The sequence below is a fragment of the Nicotiana sylvestris genome, chromosome 6 (genome assembly GCF_000393655.2).
Source record: "Nicotiana sylvestris chromosome 6, ASM39365v2, whole genome shotgun sequence".
NCBI classification, from domain to species: Eukaryota; Viridiplantae; Streptophyta; class Magnoliopsida; order Solanales; family Solanaceae; genus Nicotiana; species Nicotiana sylvestris.
In genome coordinates this window covers 195012179-195031251 of record NC_091062.1, presented here as the reverse complement: position 1 = coordinate 195031251, position 19073 = coordinate 195012179, and the positions used below count along the sequence as shown (strand labels likewise).

General features: G+C 36.3%; 2 protein-coding genes across 2 annotated transcripts; one reads left to right on the top strand and one right to left on the bottom strand.

Moving 5' to 3' along the window:
• The first annotated feature begins 8222 nt into the window (after window positions 1-8222).
• LOC104247507 (lysM domain receptor-like kinase 3) lies at window positions 8223-11574 on the top strand. Its single transcript, XM_070149809.1, has 10 exons — window positions 8223-8877; window positions 9149-9361; window positions 9451-9590; window positions 9678-9767; window positions 10016-10121; window positions 10320-10471; window positions 10609-10706; window positions 10817-10955; window positions 11207-11305; window positions 11410-11574. The coding sequence occupies exons 1-10, from the start codon at window positions 8223-8225 to the stop codon at window positions 11572-11574; spliced, it is 1857 nt and encodes a 618-aa protein (XP_070005910.1).
• A 246-nt stretch (window positions 11575-11820) lies between these two features.
• On the bottom strand, window positions 11821-14966 carry LOC104247498 (suppressor protein SRP40). The gene is made up of 3 exons (XM_009803527.2): window positions 14878-14966; window positions 14002-14065; window positions 11821-13748 (listed from the first exon to the last, which is right to left on the bottom strand). Exon 3 carries the CDS (start codon window positions 13708-13710, stop codon window positions 12223-12225), a length of 1488 nt encoding a protein of 495 aa, XP_009801829.1. The 5' UTR covers window positions 13711-13748; window positions 14002-14065; window positions 14878-14966; the 3' UTR covers window positions 11821-12222.
• Between the last annotated feature and the right edge of the window lie 4107 nt (window positions 14967-19073).

Genomic DNA, 19073 nt, shown 5'->3' with positions numbered 1-19073 from the left:
AGAAACAACATTCCATGTCATGAACCAGGACACGACTTACAATGCCATCATAGGGCGACCATGGATACACACCATGAGGGCCATCCCGTTTAGTCTGTATTAAGTAATCAAGTTACCTATGCCATTGGGGTTTATTTAGCATCCGAGGTGAACAACGCACAACCCAAGAATATTATTGTATCGCTCAAGATTGTACATACACTCAATAGTTAAAGGGAACAGACTCAGACGTGTAGCAATTACCAAAGTCGGGGGCCAAACTCGACACACCAAAAGACGTCATCAAGGACCCTAACGTCGTGGAAGCCACAAGGTCGACGGTAGAAGACCTTGATCCCGTTCAACTATCCAACTTCGACAACAACAAAAAGGCTTACATCGGCCATAAACTCTCAGAACCAAGTAGATTCCATAAATTTTTGATTGACAACGCCTTCTCCCATATAGATATGCCAGGTATCCCAAAAGACGTTGCCACACACAAGTTGAATGTTGACCCACTCTACCCCCCTGTCCGGCAAGTAAGAAGAATGTTCAACGCTGCAATCAATGAGACCGTTAGCAATGATGTGGATAAGCTACTCGCTAACAGTTCCATCCGAGAATCAATATACCCCCAATGGGTTGCCAACGTAGTCATGGTGTAAAAGAAAAATGGGAAGTGGCGGATGTGTGTGGATTTCACAGACCTAAACAAGGCCTTCCCGAAAGACTCCTTTTCGTTGCCTCATATCGATCAGCTCATTGACGCAACAGCAAGGCATGAGTTGTTAAGCTTCTTGGACGCCTACTTTGGGTACAACCAAATCCTCATAGAGGAGGAGGACTTGGAAAAGGCTACTTTAATCACCCACCAGGGAACATACTGTTACAGAGTCATTTCATTCGTGTTGAAGAATGTAGGGGTGACCTATCAAAGGTTAGTCACCAAGATGTTCAAGGACCAACTCGGAAAAACAATGGAAGTTTATATAGACGACATATTGGTAAAATCAATAAGGAAGGAGGACCATATCGACCAGCTGAGAGAGGCCTTCGGTATACTAAGGCAATACGGCATGAAGCTAAACCCCGGAAAATGCGCCTTCGGCGTAACTTCGGGCAAGTTCCTCGGCTTCCTGATATCACAAAGAGGCATTGAGGTCAACCCCAACCAAATCAAAGCAATTGAGGGAATACCTAAAGTATTAACCATGAAGAATAATGTGCAAAAACTGACAGGCCGTATAGCCGCCTTATCGAGGTTCATCTCAAGATCCTTCGATAGGTGCCACAAATTCTTCAACGTGCTAAAAAAGAACAACGATCTCCAGTGGAATTCAGAATGCATCGGGGCCTTAAGAGAACTAACGACATATTTTCCCTTGCCCCCACTACTAGCCAAAGTAGAACCCGACAAACGCCTCATGATATACTTGGCCATGTCAGAGGTCGCAGTAAGTGCAGTACTGGTCAGTGAAAACAAAGGTACGCAATCTCCAATTTATTACATCAGCAAAACCCTGGTCGACGCCGAAACAAGGTACCCCCACCTCAAAGAATTAGCGTTGGCATTTGTCGTAGCTTTACGAAAGCTTAGACCCTACTTTCAATGCCACCCCATATCGGTAGTGACGACCTTCCCCCTAAGGAGCATCCTACATAAACCCGAACTGTCGGGGAGATTGGCCAAGTGGGCCATATAATTGAGCGAGCATGATATCACATATCAGTCGCGAACAACAATAAAATCGCAGGTACTCGCCGACTTTGTCGCTGATTTCAGTGCCAAAATAATGCCCGATGTTGAGCAGGAAACTACTCGTACCTCTTCCAGGCTACCCGACCAATGGGTCCTATACATTGATGGCGCATCCAACGCGTCAGGATCTGGAGTGGGACTCATACTCGAGATCCCAACGGGCGAAGTCATATGCCAATCCATATAGTGCCCCGATATGATTAACAATGAGGCCGAATATGAGGCCGTAATTGCATAACTAAAGCTAGCTCTCAAATATAGGGCACGACGAGTCATCCTCAGATACAACTCACAACTCCTCGTCAACCAAGTCACAGGGACTTTCCAAATCAAATAGTAGAGGCTACAAAAGTACCAGGTAGAAATTCATAAATTGCTACCAGAATTCAACGAATGTCGACTTGACCAGATACCTCGAGCATAAAACATCGAGGCATACGGCCTCACCAAGTTAGCAGCGGCCACCGAAAACACTACAAAAGAAAATGTGGTCACCCACCTCCACTCGTCAATAGACCAACTTGGGGTACACTTTGTAAATTTAACTTGGGACTAGTGCAACCGTATTATAACATGTTTGCAGGAGAGAGTACTCCCATCAGACAAAATAGAAGCCAAAAAGCTTCGAATGCAGGCGGTCAGGTACAACATCATAAAACACGACCTAACAAAAGAACATTTGGAGGCCCCTTGGCAAAATGCCTAGGGCCAAACCAAACAAGACGCGTCCTCAAGGAGGTACACGAAGGCCACTGCGGTTCCCATACCAGCAATCGAGCCATCGTCAGATGCCTCATTCGAGCGGGCTATTATTGGCCCACAATGAAGAAGGAAGTCGCCGACTACGTCAAGAAATGCGAGCAGTGCCAGAAATACGCTCCCATGATACACCAAGCAGGCGAGCATCTCCACTCGGTTACATTACCATGGTCGTTCATTAAATGGGGAATGGACATTGTAGGACCCCTTCCAGCAGGGCGAGGTAATATACAATTTCTTTGGTTTTAACTGACTATTTTCCAAGTGGGTAGAAGCAGGTGCGTTCGCCCAAATATGCGAACATGAAGTTATCACATTCATATGAAAAAACATCATATGTCATTTTGGCATCTCCAAAGAAATTAGCTGTGACAACGGACCCCAATTCACCGGAAAAAAAACCGTCGAATTTTTTGAAAAATGGCATATCAAGCGAATACTCTCCACGCCATTTCACCCTATTGAAAATGGCCAAGCCGAATCCTCCAACAAAATAATAATAAACATCTTGAAGAAAAAGATGGAGGACGCCAAGGGGCTATGGCCGGAATTGCTACCAGAAGTACTGTGGGCATATCACACCACGCCAAAAACAAGTATAGGAGAAACGCCATATTCACTAGTCTATGGGACTAAATCCATGATACCAGTCGAGGTCAGGGAACCTAGTTTGAGATACTCCAATGAAAGTGGACCAAGCAACGACGCGAACAAGAAACAAGACCTCGACAAAGCATAGGAGCAAAGAGACATGGCTTACATAAGAATGATAGCCTACAAACAACAAGCAGAACGGTACTATAACAAAAAAGCCAAAGTATGACCACTCAAAGTTGGGGACTATGTACTCAAGGCCAAAACACAGGCAAACAAAGGTTCAAGAGAAGGTAAACTAGGAACCAATTGGGATGGGCCATACAAAATCACGACAGCAGCAAACAAAGGATCATTCCAATTAGAAACAATGGAGGGAAAGCTATTACAAAACAATTGGAACATTGCCCACTTCAAATACTTCAACTTCTGAGAACGGACGCCCTCCAAGTCGTACTCTTTTTCCCTCACCCGGATTTTGTCCCAATTGGGTTTTCTTGGAGAGGATTTTAATGAGGCGATGAAGGGGACGTCTCGAAGTTCAAGTATAATTCATTTCCCCGCGTACCGACTACTTCTCCAGGCCTAACGATGAAGGGACTAGGTACACTGGAACCTCCATTATATATATGGAGCAAACAGAAATATGCAATATTCTCCAACGAATGAAACAAAGTAGCATTTTTGCACTCCACCAAGTCACTTTACATCTTACATTCGACCTTGCTCGAATTATTTTACATTCTACCTCACTCGAATTATTTTACATTCAACCTCGCTCGGATTATCTTACATTCGACCTCGTTCGAATTATTTTATATTCAACCTCACTCGAATTAATTCACATTCGACCTCTCTCGAATTATCTTACATTCGACCTCGTTCAAATTATTTTACATTCGACCTCGATCGAATTATTTTACGTTCGACCTCGCTCAAATTATCTTACATTCGACCTCGTTAGAATTATTTTAAATTACTTCACTTTCGACCTCGCTCGAATTACTTCATATTCGACCTTACTAGAATTATCTTACACTTGACCTCACTCGAATTATTTTACATTCGACCTCGCTTGAATTATATTACATTCGACCTCGCTCGAATTATCTTAAATTCGACCTCTCTCGAATTATCTTACATTCGACCTCGCTCTAATTATTTTACATTCAACCTCGCTCAAATTATTTTACATTCGACCTCGCTCGAATTATCTTACATTTGACCTCGTTCGAATTATTTTACATTCGAACTCGCTCGAATTATCTTACATTCGACCTCGCTTGAATTACTTAATATTAGACCTCGCTCGAATTGTTCAATGTTCGACCTCATCAAACCTCGATCTTATCCGAGCTAAATTAAACATCAGGTCTGTCTATGTTCGACTCAACCATTATCAACCATATACAAACAATCGAGAAATCAGGGGCTTCCCTACATAGCAAAAAGAAAAAGGAACGGGAATCAAGAAATACATAACAAAAAGGAAACTATTCCATTTCAACTATCAAATTACATCCCTTTTTATAAAGGGCTCAAAGACGCCCTCACAATAATAGTCAAGCTAAACAAAAACTAAGTACAACAGCTTCACACCATATCATCCCCATCGACGTACTCATCATCGTACCAAGGATCAGAGGCAAGCCTATCCGTGTCGTCATCATCCTCATCCTCGCCAGGCGTACGGGGTCGTAACCACAAGCTTCACGGGCTGCACGTGCCTTGACACGGACGCCCTCAAGATCTGTTTCGGAAACTTTCCTGACAGCCTTCAAAGATTTATACATGTCAAGTTAAGCCTCGACATGAACCCACATCTCATACAACTCTCGCAGCGCACCGGGATCAGCAAAAGTATGAGATGTGGATGGATGTGATCGCCATTGCGCCTCCTCGGCCCTCAAGACAACGACATGCTCGTTTAAACCAGACAACTCCGCCTCCAAACCCTGGATCCGTTCTTCTAACCTCGCCACCTTAAGTGCTGATGTTTCCACCTCATTAGCCCGCTCGAACCTGCAAACGCGGAGGTATCTTCTAGGTCCGTCGCTTCAGCCATAGCGGTCATTCTGCCTTTCTTAGCACGATTCAATTCTTCGACCTTGGCACAAGAATCAGAGCAAAGGACCGTCAATGGCACCAAAGTCAAAGCGACAGACACACATACGCTGCATCGGGAAGACGCGTAATGATGACGCGTGTGGCCATGATGTCACCCCACGTTAGCCACACCAACTGCAGCCTCGCTGGCTACGCCGTATTCTCGACCTCGGTCAATTCGACTTAATCAACACGACCAAATTTGTTTTAAACAGGTGCAGACCAGGTCCGTTTACCGAGGGAGTGCAAGATCACGACCTCAACAAGTGGATGGACTAACTGGATTGGTCTAAATTTGGTGACTTGATAACGGTAGACAAACAGGGTCGAGGACGGGGTCGACCATGGCATAATAGCAGGGAGTCTCCCTTAGAGGGATTATTGTCAAGGACGAGCAACTGAAGTAAAAAAAATAACGGTAGGATAGGTTTAGAAATGGATACAAGGAATATTCCTTTAAATATTCCCTATTTTGTACTTTTTAGGATTTCTTTATAATATCCCTTATAAATAGGAAGAGATAGAGAACAAATAGGGGGATCTTGACTTCTTGATAAGAGCACTTTTGTAAAGAGTTGACAAAAGAGAATATACAAGTATTGTCTTGTTCACTGATTCTTGAGCTCCACACACGTTATTCATTTTTTGTGAACAAGATCCAAAGATTCCTTATCCATCTTCATTACCTTTGTCCCACGTTGCTGCCAGGAAGGAGAATCACCGGAACCATCTAACATTTGGGTGATAAATTCCTCTTTATTATATTTGTTGACATTGTCTACATTTATTGCATGTTCTTATTACAATATTAATTGATAATCATTGAACACATGACTGATCTTCGTTACTCTTAAACATGATCTCATTCCACGGATCTGTCCCATGTTTTGTCTAGATTTTATTATATTTAACTAAGATTTATCCGCTATTTCATCATTAATTAGTTTAGCAAAAAATTTAACACTCTTTGGTCAAACACATAAACAACCTTAAGATGCCAAGAGGGGATTCTTTTGGTGCTCTTCAGCACTAGACAGTAGACTCCAAGAAAATTAGATAGTATATATAACGTAATCATAAATAGTTGGCCGGCATATGATTAACGATGACTTAACTGCTACCTCCATATGATTTTGCATTCATCTCCTTAAAGCCAAGGTTATTTGGTTCGCCGGTATCAAGAAAGTCCACCAAATGTTCCACAAATATTGAGTACTTATGTTTGACTTTGGTATTCTTTAGTCTTCATTAATATAGTAAGCTCAATGTTGCAACAGGCGATGGTTATATATATATATATGTATGTATGTTAAGGAGGATTAGAGCTTAAGGTCAGAGTTATGCTCCTTCAAATTAAAATTTACAAAAGTTAATTCTTCGAATCAGAGACGAATTCAGGATTTAAATTCAATGAGTTCAAACTTTCACTAAACTCAATATACTGATAAAACTATGAGTTTAGATCTAATATTTGTTAAGATTTTAATAAGTTTTTTATATATATATATTTATACTTAGTGTCAAATATGGGTTCAATAGACTCTAGGCTACATCCGCCTGGGCTTTGAATCAGTCATGTTTTAGGAGCGGGGTATGCTGGTGAGGTTAAAAAAGACAATGTAAATTTCTCTCTTTTCATATACTAAGATCTCATTTTTATAAGACACGTTTGGTTAGACACAGACTTGATTTGCTAATTTGAGTTAGGTATTATATAGTGTCAACACAGACCTTACCCCTACCATGAAAATAGAGAAGTTGTTTCCGAAAGACCATTGGTACAAAAAAATTAAAAGATATTAATAATAGAAAAGTGATATTTTAGAAAGTGAAGAGCTAAATGAGTTTGAATTATTGAAAGTTGTATAGACTAGTGTTATTAGTGTAATTGGTGTCAGAAACTTTGAGACTTTCAAACAAAAAAAGTGTCATCTACAAAGATGGATATGAATTTTGAGTTAATGAGTACGGACTATAGAGTAGGTGAGATCTATTATTTTTGCGCCATTTGTAGGTTTTTTCATAGGTATACATGATCTGAGAAAAAGCAATTGGTTCTGTTAAATCCTTTGTAAATTAAAGACAGAATTGCTTCCGCTCATATACATTGTAATGAAATGAGTATTTATTTGATTATTTCAGATAATTTTTCATTTTCATGAAATGTTCTATCCAATTCTAAATGAATTGGCCTTCTCACTTGGAGGAAAATTTTATTTTGTGTCTCATACAACTGACACTAGTTGTATGAGACAACTTTTTTGTCTCACAGTTTTGTGGACCCAGATTTCTGTGGATCCAAAAGTGTAAGATTGGGGTCCACAAATTTGTGAGACAAAAAGGAGCCTCATATAACTAGTGTAAGTTGTATGAGACACAAAATAAAACTTCTCGGAAACTCCACCTCCACTGCATTGGTTTAAATAGCTTACAATAAAACTTGTAATTTAGCCTTCAAAGCAATTTGCTCTGGAGCAAATTTTCACTTTTAGCCCGCGCCAAAATTTTTTTACATTCAATAGCCGAAAATATGTAATAAATTTTGTATAATTATATAACATACAGAAGGTATATACATGCAAAAAATTATACAAAAAATATAGGAGTACATTTTTTCGGCTATTATTTTGAAAGCGGCTATTCAGTGTCATTTTCCCAAAAAAATAGTAGCAGTAACATTACTTCTAGAGTCTCATATATTTCCATTTGTTCATTGTAAAAATCGGCAAGTATGCATTGTAAGCAGTAGAATATTAAAAACCAAAAATTCCAACTGATGCAGTATCCTGAAACAGACATTGTAATATACAATATGATACAATACTATGTTTCAATATATGGTAGTTTACTATTTGAAAAGATAATCAGAATATAACTAAGAAGCATTATGTTATGTATTATACGTCAAGGACGAAGCAACAAATAAGCTATGACAAAGAGGAAATACTCACTTAGAATATCATGATCATGATCATGATTTTCTTGATCTGATATGCTTTCATTTCATTTCACTCCAAAACTTATGGCTTCTTGGGGTTGCATCCTTATTCTTTATTTCCTGTTTCCTCTGATTTCCCCTAAAATTACAAGAAATTTGGCTTCTGGTGCACCTACACAGTTAACTAATATCTACCCTTTTCCATGCTCGGATCACATCAAGACGTGCAGCGCGTTCCTCTATCAGCATAATGGCCTGTCAAAACAGAATATCACCAAGTTTTACTCAGTTAATGTATCAGCAATTAAGCCGATTAGCTACGATGACAGACAAGACTACCTAGTAACTGTACCTTGTACTTGTAAAGATGTTAATGGAACTGTTGGATATTTCTATGACACAAGTTATAAGCTGCAGCTACTGGATACATTTGCAAATGTTTCTAATGATATTTATAGTGGCCAGGCTTGGAAAGTTGGTGGAGAAGAAGAAAGTTACAAAGCTGAGGATGTAGTAACTATGCATCTATTGTGTGGATGTGTAGAAGATGACCAGAAAACTGTAGTGACATATACTGTTCAGCAGCGCGATACGCTATCAAGTATTGGAGATTTACTTACTTCTCAAGTTAGTGACATTGAGAAGTTGAATCCTTCCTTGGCAAGTCCACAATTTGTAGATATTGGATGGCTTTTATATGTGCCCATGTACAAAAATGGAGTTCCTCTACCAAGTACAGGTTAGTTATATCTACAATTAAAAGGTCAGTCTGGTACACTAAGCTCCCGCTATGCGCGGGGTCAGGGGAAGGGATGAACCACAAGGATCTATTATGCGCAGCCTTACCCTGCATCTCTGCAAGAGGCTGTTTCCATAGCTCGAACCCACGATCCCCTGATCACATGTCATCAACTTTACCAGTTATGCGAAGGCTCCTATACTTTAGTTATATCTACAATTATTACATAGAAATTGACTTTTCACTGCCTCATTTCCCCATCATTCAGCAGGAAAGAAGCACAAGGCGCACAAATGGACGATACTAGTTGGAATATTATCAGCTGTGACAGTACTTTCAATGTGTACTGTTATGATATTTATTATCAGGAGAAACAGATTGCAAAAACGCGCCAAGGAAGATCGTGCAGCTATTTATAAAAGCTTAAGTACTAACAAAACCATGTCTTTGCAGAAGCAGTACATGTACAAAGATCAAACTGAAGGTTTGATTACTGTTTGTCAATTTGTTATGATAACATGAGAAGATTGAATTATAGAAAAATTAACAAAATCAATTGATTCAACTCTGCAGACATTCCAGTTTTTGAATCTGAAAGGCCAGTAATATACAGTCTTGAAGAAATTGCAGAAGCTACGTGTGATTTTGACGAGTCTAGGATAATTGGACAAGGTGGATATGGGAGTGTATACTATGGGACAATTGGGAAGCAGGTATATATATAGCAATTCCTTTTGTTTTTATTTCTTCATTTTTGCTGGTCAGATGTATTTAAAAGGCAATTACCACACTGATACTAGGAAGTTGCAATAAAAAAGATGAGGTCTAACAAGTCCAAGGAGTTTATTGCAGAGCTCAAAGTCTTATGCAAGATCCACCACATAAATGTGGTAAGTAAATCAAATTGTTAGGTACTTACTTTTGGCATAACTGGTAAAGTTGTCGCCATGTGACCAGGAGGTCGCGAGTTCAAGCAGTGGAAACAGCCTCTTGCAGAAATGCAGGGTGAGGCTGCGTACATAGACTCTTATAGTCCGGCCCTTCCCTGGACCCCGCGCATAGCGGAAGCTTAGTGCACCGGGATGCCCTTTTTACTTTTTTTGAAGATCCAGAATTTATGAAGAGTTTCATCCTGTAGGTGGAGTTGTTGGGTTATGCCAGTGGGGATGATCACCTCTACTTGGTTTATGAGTATATCCCAAATGGTTCTCTCAATGAACATCTTCATCAACCAATGCTAAAAGGTACTCTTTATAACATGTAAATTCAACCTTTGACCTCATCTTGATACAAGATTTAATGTGACATGTAGTATAACTGAAGTTCACAAACTGTATAAGTTATAACCCTGTAAAGCACATCGAAAACTAAGATTTTGAAAACCAAAAAGAAAAATTATGCAGAATAATTAGTTAGCTTATATCAACTTTGTTGTGAACCAGGTCATAAGCCTCTAAGTTGGACTACAAGAACACAGATAGCTGTAGATACTGCAAGGGGTATTGAGTATATCCATGACCATACAAAATCTCGGTATGTTCATCGTGATATAAAAACGAGCAACATTCTACTTGACGAAGCCATGAGAGCTAAGGTGCCTTCTTTCGACTCCTCCTTCAAGTACACGGATATCACATTTAAAACTTGTACTATATCTTTTTCATCAGAAATGGACTAGAACTTCTTATAGTTTTCATTAAATATACATCCAACAAAGTTTTTCTCTTATAGGTTGCAGATTTTGGTCTGGCGAAACTAGTTGGTCGAACCAATGAAGATGAATTCTTAGTGACTCGCCTAGTTGGAACACCAGGATATCTTCCCCCTGAGTAAGAATCTGAATTTACACATTCTTGTGAGTCTCTTTTGTGTCTTTAACAACAGAATGCCATATTGTCTAGCAATATCAAATCCATTTGATGTCTCATATCTGTTACAGATCTGTGAAAGAGCTGCAGATAACTACCAAAACAGATGTTTTTGCATTTGGAGTAGTTCTTGCAGAACTAATAACTGGCAAACGGGCACTCATTCGCGAAAATGGAGATCCTAACAAGATGAAATCACTCATCTCAATTGTAAGTCAACCATTTAGCAGAGAGAATGAAACACAATCACATCAATGACTAGCAGAGAAAATTGACATCTTTTAGAACATGATGGAATAGCAATTTTTATATGAAAAAACAAAAAGAACCTAAAACAAGAATAACTGAGATGTCAGGAGATAACTGTCTTGCTTGTTACAGCTTAAGTTTATATAGGCCTATGTTTGTTTCACCATAGTTAGTCTTTCACTAACGAAAGAGTGTGTCCGCTGAATGGTCAGATTCAAGAAATATTCCAAGATGAGGATCCAGAGTCAGCATTGGAATCCTTTATAGATGGAAATATAAAGGGATGCTATCCCTTGGAAGATGTATACAAGGTTGGCCATCTAAATATATCTTGATGTTCAAGTCTCTTACGCCTTTTATAAAGCCAGTAAACTATGAATTTAGAGCTGACATTTACTTTCTGATTACTCTACAGATGGGAGAAATTGCAGATTGGTGCCTAAGTGAAAATGCAATTAACAGACCAGAAATGCGTGAGGTGGTTGTTGCATTATCTCAAATCAGGATCTCCTCCACAGAATGGGAGGCATCATTAGGAGGAGACAGTGTGGTTTTTAGCGGACTCTTTAACGGGAGATGAAATGAAGCAAAACTCTTAATTTTTAAAATAGAGTGAAACTTTTACTACTGCAAGCAGTTAATTATGTTCTGCTTATTGATGGAATTTCTTTTTCTTTTTCCTATCTTGTAAAGTTACATAAAATGTTTGATAAACAGGATTCAACATGTTGATTTCTACTTGGCTTCAGAGTCATCCTGCTAAATTTCTGGACCAAATTCTTACAGGAATAAAAATTTAGAATAACAACAGAAACTCTTTCGTTGGACTAGTAATAACCGGTAAACATTCCCTCTTTAGACATATAGAGTTCAAGACTAAGAAGCAAATAACAGCATGTGCCCCTCAACAGAAAAATTTGGACTATGCTTTTATGCAGAATAAAATCCAGTACTTGATGTTAAGAGTTAATACGCTAACAAGTGCCTCAGCTACTGAAAGCATACATGGGTGAGTTACTCATCCAAGAATGTCTTAAGACTCAACCAAATTGACTGTCCTAAGCACTCATTAACTCGATCAGAAATCAAATTTGAGTGATCAATCCCTATAACTAGCTAAAGTAATATAGTCACAATGACAGTAACAACGTATTAGTATCATACAAATACTGCTTAAATTCCTGCACCTCCCTCGCAGACTCCTTGTGTCAAAAAGAGAAAAGGAAGTTTATGATCTCCCAATTGCTGGAGAGGATTTTGGATGCTGAAGGGAAATTATAGTTTCAAAAGCGCCCACCAAAGCCTTGACCTTGCTTCTCCTGGTCTCGGCAAGCTTGCTTGCAGTAACTTCAATCACATTGTTGAACAAACTTGGAGCTTCTTTCATGTCTTCTATAGCCTGGGACCGAAGATTTACTTTCAAAACATTGTCTTTAGCAGTACCTGAATGGTCATCGGCAATACATCTTTTCAAGCCTTTTCCTCTAAGATCACCACTTTCATTTTCGCGCTCATGATCTTGAACGGAGACTTGCCTATATTTTAGTCTCCTTGGACTACTGTCTTTCTCAGACTGGGAATCAGTTGTCTTTCCCTTTTTGAACTTGAGCATCTTAGGACTGCAATCTTCATTTTCTAGGCCAACTTGTCCAGCCCTCCTTTGAGGTTTTATGCCTTGCTTCTGGTTTGTATTTCCAGTTTGTCTGGTGCTAACGTCTGTTACATCACTGTTAAAAGACTCATTGGCTGAAGTTGATGGTAGCGACACCAATGAAGATGAGGAAATGGAAGATTGGGTGGTACCAATGTTTCTTGAGCTACTGCCACCTGAAGATTGAGGAGAGGATGGGGTGCAAAATGGTGATGAAGCCGTCTTACCTCGTGTTGGACTATCTCGATCCAAAGAGGATTCTTTGACATTACTATTTTCCTGATAAATCCCTGCAGTGTGGCTTTTATTCTTTGATTCTCTAAGATACAATGTCTTCTTTGGAACATTTTCATGATTGATTTGCGCAGTCTTGCTTGGTGTAAGATTAGTCCTACTGTTAAGTTGAGATGCTTTTCTTGGGGAGTTGTTAGTGGATGTTGTGCTTGATACCTTCTTCACTGAAGATTTTGGAGACAATGAAACAGTTGAGTTAACAACACTCTTTTTCTTGCTTAGCTCGGAGGATCCACCGTCCTTGTCCATTTTACAGCTGTGGTTTTGTCTACTGCTTGATCCTTCCGATAAAGACTCGTGAAGTTTTGAAGACCTACCCGGTATAAAGATGTCGCTGTATCTTCTGTGATGTCTTCTTGATGCACTTTCTTCTAAAGGCTTCAGCTTGGAATCACATTGATAATTTACAAAAGCATCTGCTCTTTTGGTGGATGTTGGGATTTCCTGTCCATTGACTTGGCATTTTTTTTGGCTCTTGATTTCTGAAGATTGTTTAGTTGAGCTTGGTAGTTTCTTCCTTTCTGGAATTTTTCCTAATGTTGCTCCACATCTTGTGGGCCGGGGAATCCTTGCCTTTGTTGGAGAATCATGTTCAAAACCAGACTTGCACATATCGTGACACGAACCTGTTGGAACGCCAAGATAACGTGACAAGACCTTGGATCCACCCATTTCAAATCCTAGGCTACCGGTTGAATTCCTTCTTACACGACTGACTACACGCTCAATTTTCTCCAGGTTTTCAGGTATACCACAAGACATATCAGCCATTGTGCTAAGAGAAGGAAATGAAATCACAAACCAACACCCTGCAGATTATGATATAAAGGGTTCAGAGTAAGCAACAAAAAAAACTTATTGTGATTGTTTTTCTGTTTACAGAAAAACAACAACTACGCCTAAATCACAAGAAAGTTGGGGGCCGCTATATGAATCCTCACTATCCATGTTGCTCCATTTAGACTCATCCAAACCCAATATTACAATAATACTAAGAATATTTTTTGTTGTGATTGTTTTCTTTTTACTTCTAAAAGATCCAAAACAAAGAGTACTACTCACCAGGACTTGAAAGCAAGAAGTAGCCGAGTGTTGTTTGAATCGTCAACCTCACAAGTTTGGCGTCCTAAATAGATAGAAACAAGGACATGTTAACTGGTGAAGATCAGGTGGGGATGCTTTTTCATCCATTGCCTTGTATGACTTAAGTCTACATTCTGTCATAAAATGCTGATAAAGAGGAAAATTATACATAGTTAATAACTTAATATTCATAACCTACAGTAGCTAAGATAAACTGGAGGATTTACAACTGTCATCACCTAATAAACAATAAATTGAAATATTCCAGTGCTCAAAATTATCACTAACTTTATCGAAAACAACACCTCTACCTTCAAACCCCACTTTGTGGGATTACACTGGGTTTGTTGTTGTATTATCGAGGCTGAGAACATCGATCTAGCACAGATGTTTCTGTATTAAGATTTAATCAACTTATCCATTTTTGACATAAAATTTATATTCTTGCTTGTTCATGACATCCCGACAGTAAAATATTCTATAATTCCCTTCATCTAAACGATAAAAAGTTTATATTCCAAGAACTATATCTCCCAATTGTCCTCCCCTTCTTTAGCTTACCCTTAAAATCAGATTATATATTGAAAAAATAAAATCTAAAAATTGAAAGGATGAATATGGCTTGGATGAGAGGGCTATAAATAAATCATACCATTGAGACATACATGCAAGTAGCAAAGGTGTTAGCAATATTCAACCAAAATAAAAGAATATTATCATAGAAATAATAGATACATTATTGTTTTTTATCATCAAGAAAAATAACTCAAATTTTACAAAAAAGACAATCAAGAAGCTTTTAACTACCAAATAAAGAAAAAAAAATTTAGTTGAAGGGAGGAGCTGAAATTGTACCTGTTCCTTACATGTAAGGAAGAGGGACCCCAAACAGTTGGTTGAAATTTTATTTTGTGGAAAGAAAGGAATAAGAAAGAAGAGGGAGGTTTAGAATTATGAAGTTCATGAGCTAGTGGTGGAAAGGATCTTGATCTTATTATTGTTAGAAATTAGAATTGATAAATTTATGTGAGAACAAGCGTAATTATAGCAAGGAGATTATTTTTGTAGAAAGAGGAAATCACAAAATAATTCCAATAGCATAGTAAGTGAATATAAAAAAAGTCCTAATCCGTTGGCATTGTAAATTTTAGTGGGAAATTTTCGTTCCTGTACCATACGGGAAATTATCTATATCTATCTATTTATATCTAGATTATTATAAAAGCACGAATAATTTATGTTAAATGTTAAACGACTAAAATATCACTGAAACATTGATTGACTTTTATAACTTTGAATATTTGTATAATTTAAAGATATAATTGTAAATTACCTAAGGTTGGAATTCTTTTCCGATTTAATTACACCTAGCCTACAAAGTTAATTTCGGGTCAAATTGTTTTGGGATTTTATCTTTGGCCTACATCTTCTTGGATAACTGACGCTTTGTATAATAGCTTCTTTTTGGACAACAATATCTCTTCCTTCACATGCTTCGTCGTAACCATTGCAATATAACCTTTGGAATCTAAAATCAATTGAGACTTTGTATCTGACTCCATGTCAGATTAACATTGTGTTATTCCTTCAAACAAGAATTTCATTTGGAACAAAATTAAAATATTAGACTTGGACTATAAAGTAAATTGTGAAAGGAATATGAATTTGAGTTGGAGAAAAAGTTGAAGCAACATAGCTAAAGAAAAGTATTTAAACTAATAGAAATTATTTCACAAGTAAATTATCCAAAACCAAATCGAATCGGTACTATCATATAGCTTAAATACATGTTTTAGAATTGCGAAGGATTCCTTTCAAATTACAGTTATAGCAGTTCTAATTTTAACTTTATTTATGTGGGATAGGAATAATAAAAAAGCAGAGATCATGACAAAGTTATAACTGTTTTGAGATGACTTCTATTATCATGATGTACATATTCATATCTTGTATATGTACTGTGTATATTAACATTGGTCTCATGTTATTCATCACGTGTTTTATTCTCAATATAATGTTTGTACGTGTAGAATCGTCAATAAGATAAAGAGCCCAATGCTGCTATGCGGATGCTTCTCAAAAAGATATTTATTTCAATCGAATAAAAACAAAGTCTTTAAGAGACGATTGATTTTGAAGAAAAATGCATCCACTATGTTACTGAATAATTGGATCTCTCAAATGGCTTACATAATTTATAAAGATGGTAGGTACAGGTTTTGACAATAATGCCATATTTCCAAATAAACTTTCGCCTCCAAAAAATAAAGAATATTCTTTCCAATACACTTTTGTTTTGTAATGACAATAAATGAAGCACATGCCTAAACAATAACACAATATGTTTTCTCGCATGAACAATTATATGTTGAACTTTCAAGAGATATCAATATGACAACAACAAGATATCTGGTGATGAGTGATGGCAAAATGGCCAAAGTGATAGAAGAAAACATACACTAAAAACATCAAGTATTAGGTAAGATACGACACAAATATTATGTAGCTTAACTAAATTTATAATCTTTGTAGCTCAGACGATATCTAATCATCAAGTATTATGTTAATGTAAGTAAAATTGATTTCAACATTTAAATAATAGTTGCAATTTTTCCACGTCATTATGATATGATTATTTTTCTTGTTAATATCGTCTTAATAATTATAATTATATATTCTTTCACATAAATAACGGAATAGAGATTTACGTGCATCACACATACATAGAAACTAGTTATTATGAAAGCACGAATACAATGTCGATTTACAAAAATAACCTTAAAAATAAATTTTATATTAGACAAAATAGTCATTTTACTATTTTCCTAGTATTTAGGATTTTGAAACCAATTAAACTTATGTTTATATTTCTTTCCTTATTTGATTATTATTCCTTTTGAATAAAACTATACTATAAACTTAATATCAAAACTTTTGCTTTCTCCCCAAACTATATAGAGACAATAAATATTTATTGTCTGAAGTTCTCCCATCCAATGAAACGGCACTAAAACTACCCTAATTATAGTTAACAAATTTTTGAGTCAACAAACGATACAATACCATTGAATAGCTGTATTTTTTCTTCAAAGATAATCTGTATTGGAAAAATTAATTATATTTTGCTACAATATATGCTAGATAAAATTATAATCACTATTAATAATTTAAAATTTAGATGAATCGATAATTATTCTAATATTTGTTATAAATTAAAAAAATAAGACCTATTTCCTTCTAATAGTTTCTTTTGAAGTTAAAGACTACCCAAGAAATCTACTTCTTCGGGAGGAAAAAAATCCTTAATCTTAATTTGAAATGATTTTTTTATTGTTCACAATCAAAAAGATTGATAAAGTATTTTTAATACAATAACAGTAACAACTATGCCTCGGTCCAAAATAAAAATGGAGTAAACAATTTTAAATTATATATTAGTTATATACAACTAAACAACTTTAAGTTATATATCGATTTATACAATCAGCTAAATAAATATTTTCAACCAAAGAAGTAATAGTCACAATATTTATGCAAGTTATACAAAGTTAAATTATTCCTTTTAATCTTAGTAATAGTACTTGGAAACTGAAAGTTTTAGACCGAATAATAGAGAAAAATGAGAACATATGTCAAAATTTGTTGCATTAATAAGAAGTAAAAGAGAACAAATAATAATTACAAGTAATAACTGATATTCAAAAAGAAGTTTATGGCTTTGGGGATTTCTCGGAAACTTAGGTATCAAAATACTTCCAAGCTAAGGGCTATTGTTTTAAAACTACTATTTGTATTGAATAAAAATGTATTACTCCCTTCGTCTCATATTATGTGTCATATTTCAATTTTGCACACCTCTTAAGAAATATTAATTAGGAAAAGGATTGGACTATTTCCCTCTTATTTATGTCATAAAATTAATCTTTTTTCATTGAATATTTATTCTATTAATGTGTTATCCCAATCTTCAAGAACAATTATTAATAAGGGTAAAAAAGAAAAAAGATAATCAATTTTGTCTTGAACTTCTAAAATGACAAATAATTTGAGATAACTATTTTTAATAACCATGATTGTTAATATGAGACGGAGGGAGTAATATTTAAGATTTTGCTTAATTTAGAACTTTAAATCCAATAAAATTGTTATGTGACTATAGTAGTAACATTAAAGTCCTAAAATTAAAAATAACGAACTTTCTCCTAGGCCACGTGGCAATTCCACAACATCGCAATATTGTGTTAGAATTGGGAAAAAGAAATTAGAGCTAAACCTCAATCGTCTTAGACTAATTCTTTTTACTTTTTCTCTTTCAATATTACAAACAACTCTAACATTGTTGGATTGTTCTTTGTAGATAGATAGGATGAATCGAAAGAATATTCGTTTATTGTGCATAACTTGAAACACCAAGAGATATGATAATGTTACCTATAATAACAAGTGGTATATATAGCAATAATGAATTTGTCAAGAGGTCATATGGTTCACTCAAAATTTGATATACCTCTTTAAATAATCGACACAACCATCATAAAAATATCATAGTATAATGAAGATATGTTATATCGATAGAAAAGAAAAATTAATCTGGGATAAACTACATATGGAGAAGCGTCATACCATCGACATCGGCGGCATGAGCTTTAAGATATAATGGACTTCGAGAAATTATTGGGCAAAAAGATAATTTTTGAAAGTAATTTATGTCAAATACTATCAATAGTTCCAAATTAATAAATACATAAATTGTAAATGCAACATGATAACTTCATGTTTACGACATCAAATTGAAAAGATTAGGCTAACAAAAAAATATAAGAGTGTGAATGAATCTGATATCCAGTAATATTTTGTTTCTTGTCAGAACAAAGAAGAGCATACAATTAAAGATAATCGGTCTTTCTCCCAAACCAATTGAATGTCAAGCCCAATGGTGATAGCGTTATTGAAGATTACTTAATAAAAAAATATTTTTAGCATTAAATAAAAATAAAAATTGTGAAAAATACATGAAAAATAATTATCTTAGCTTAGGAGAAATAAACATG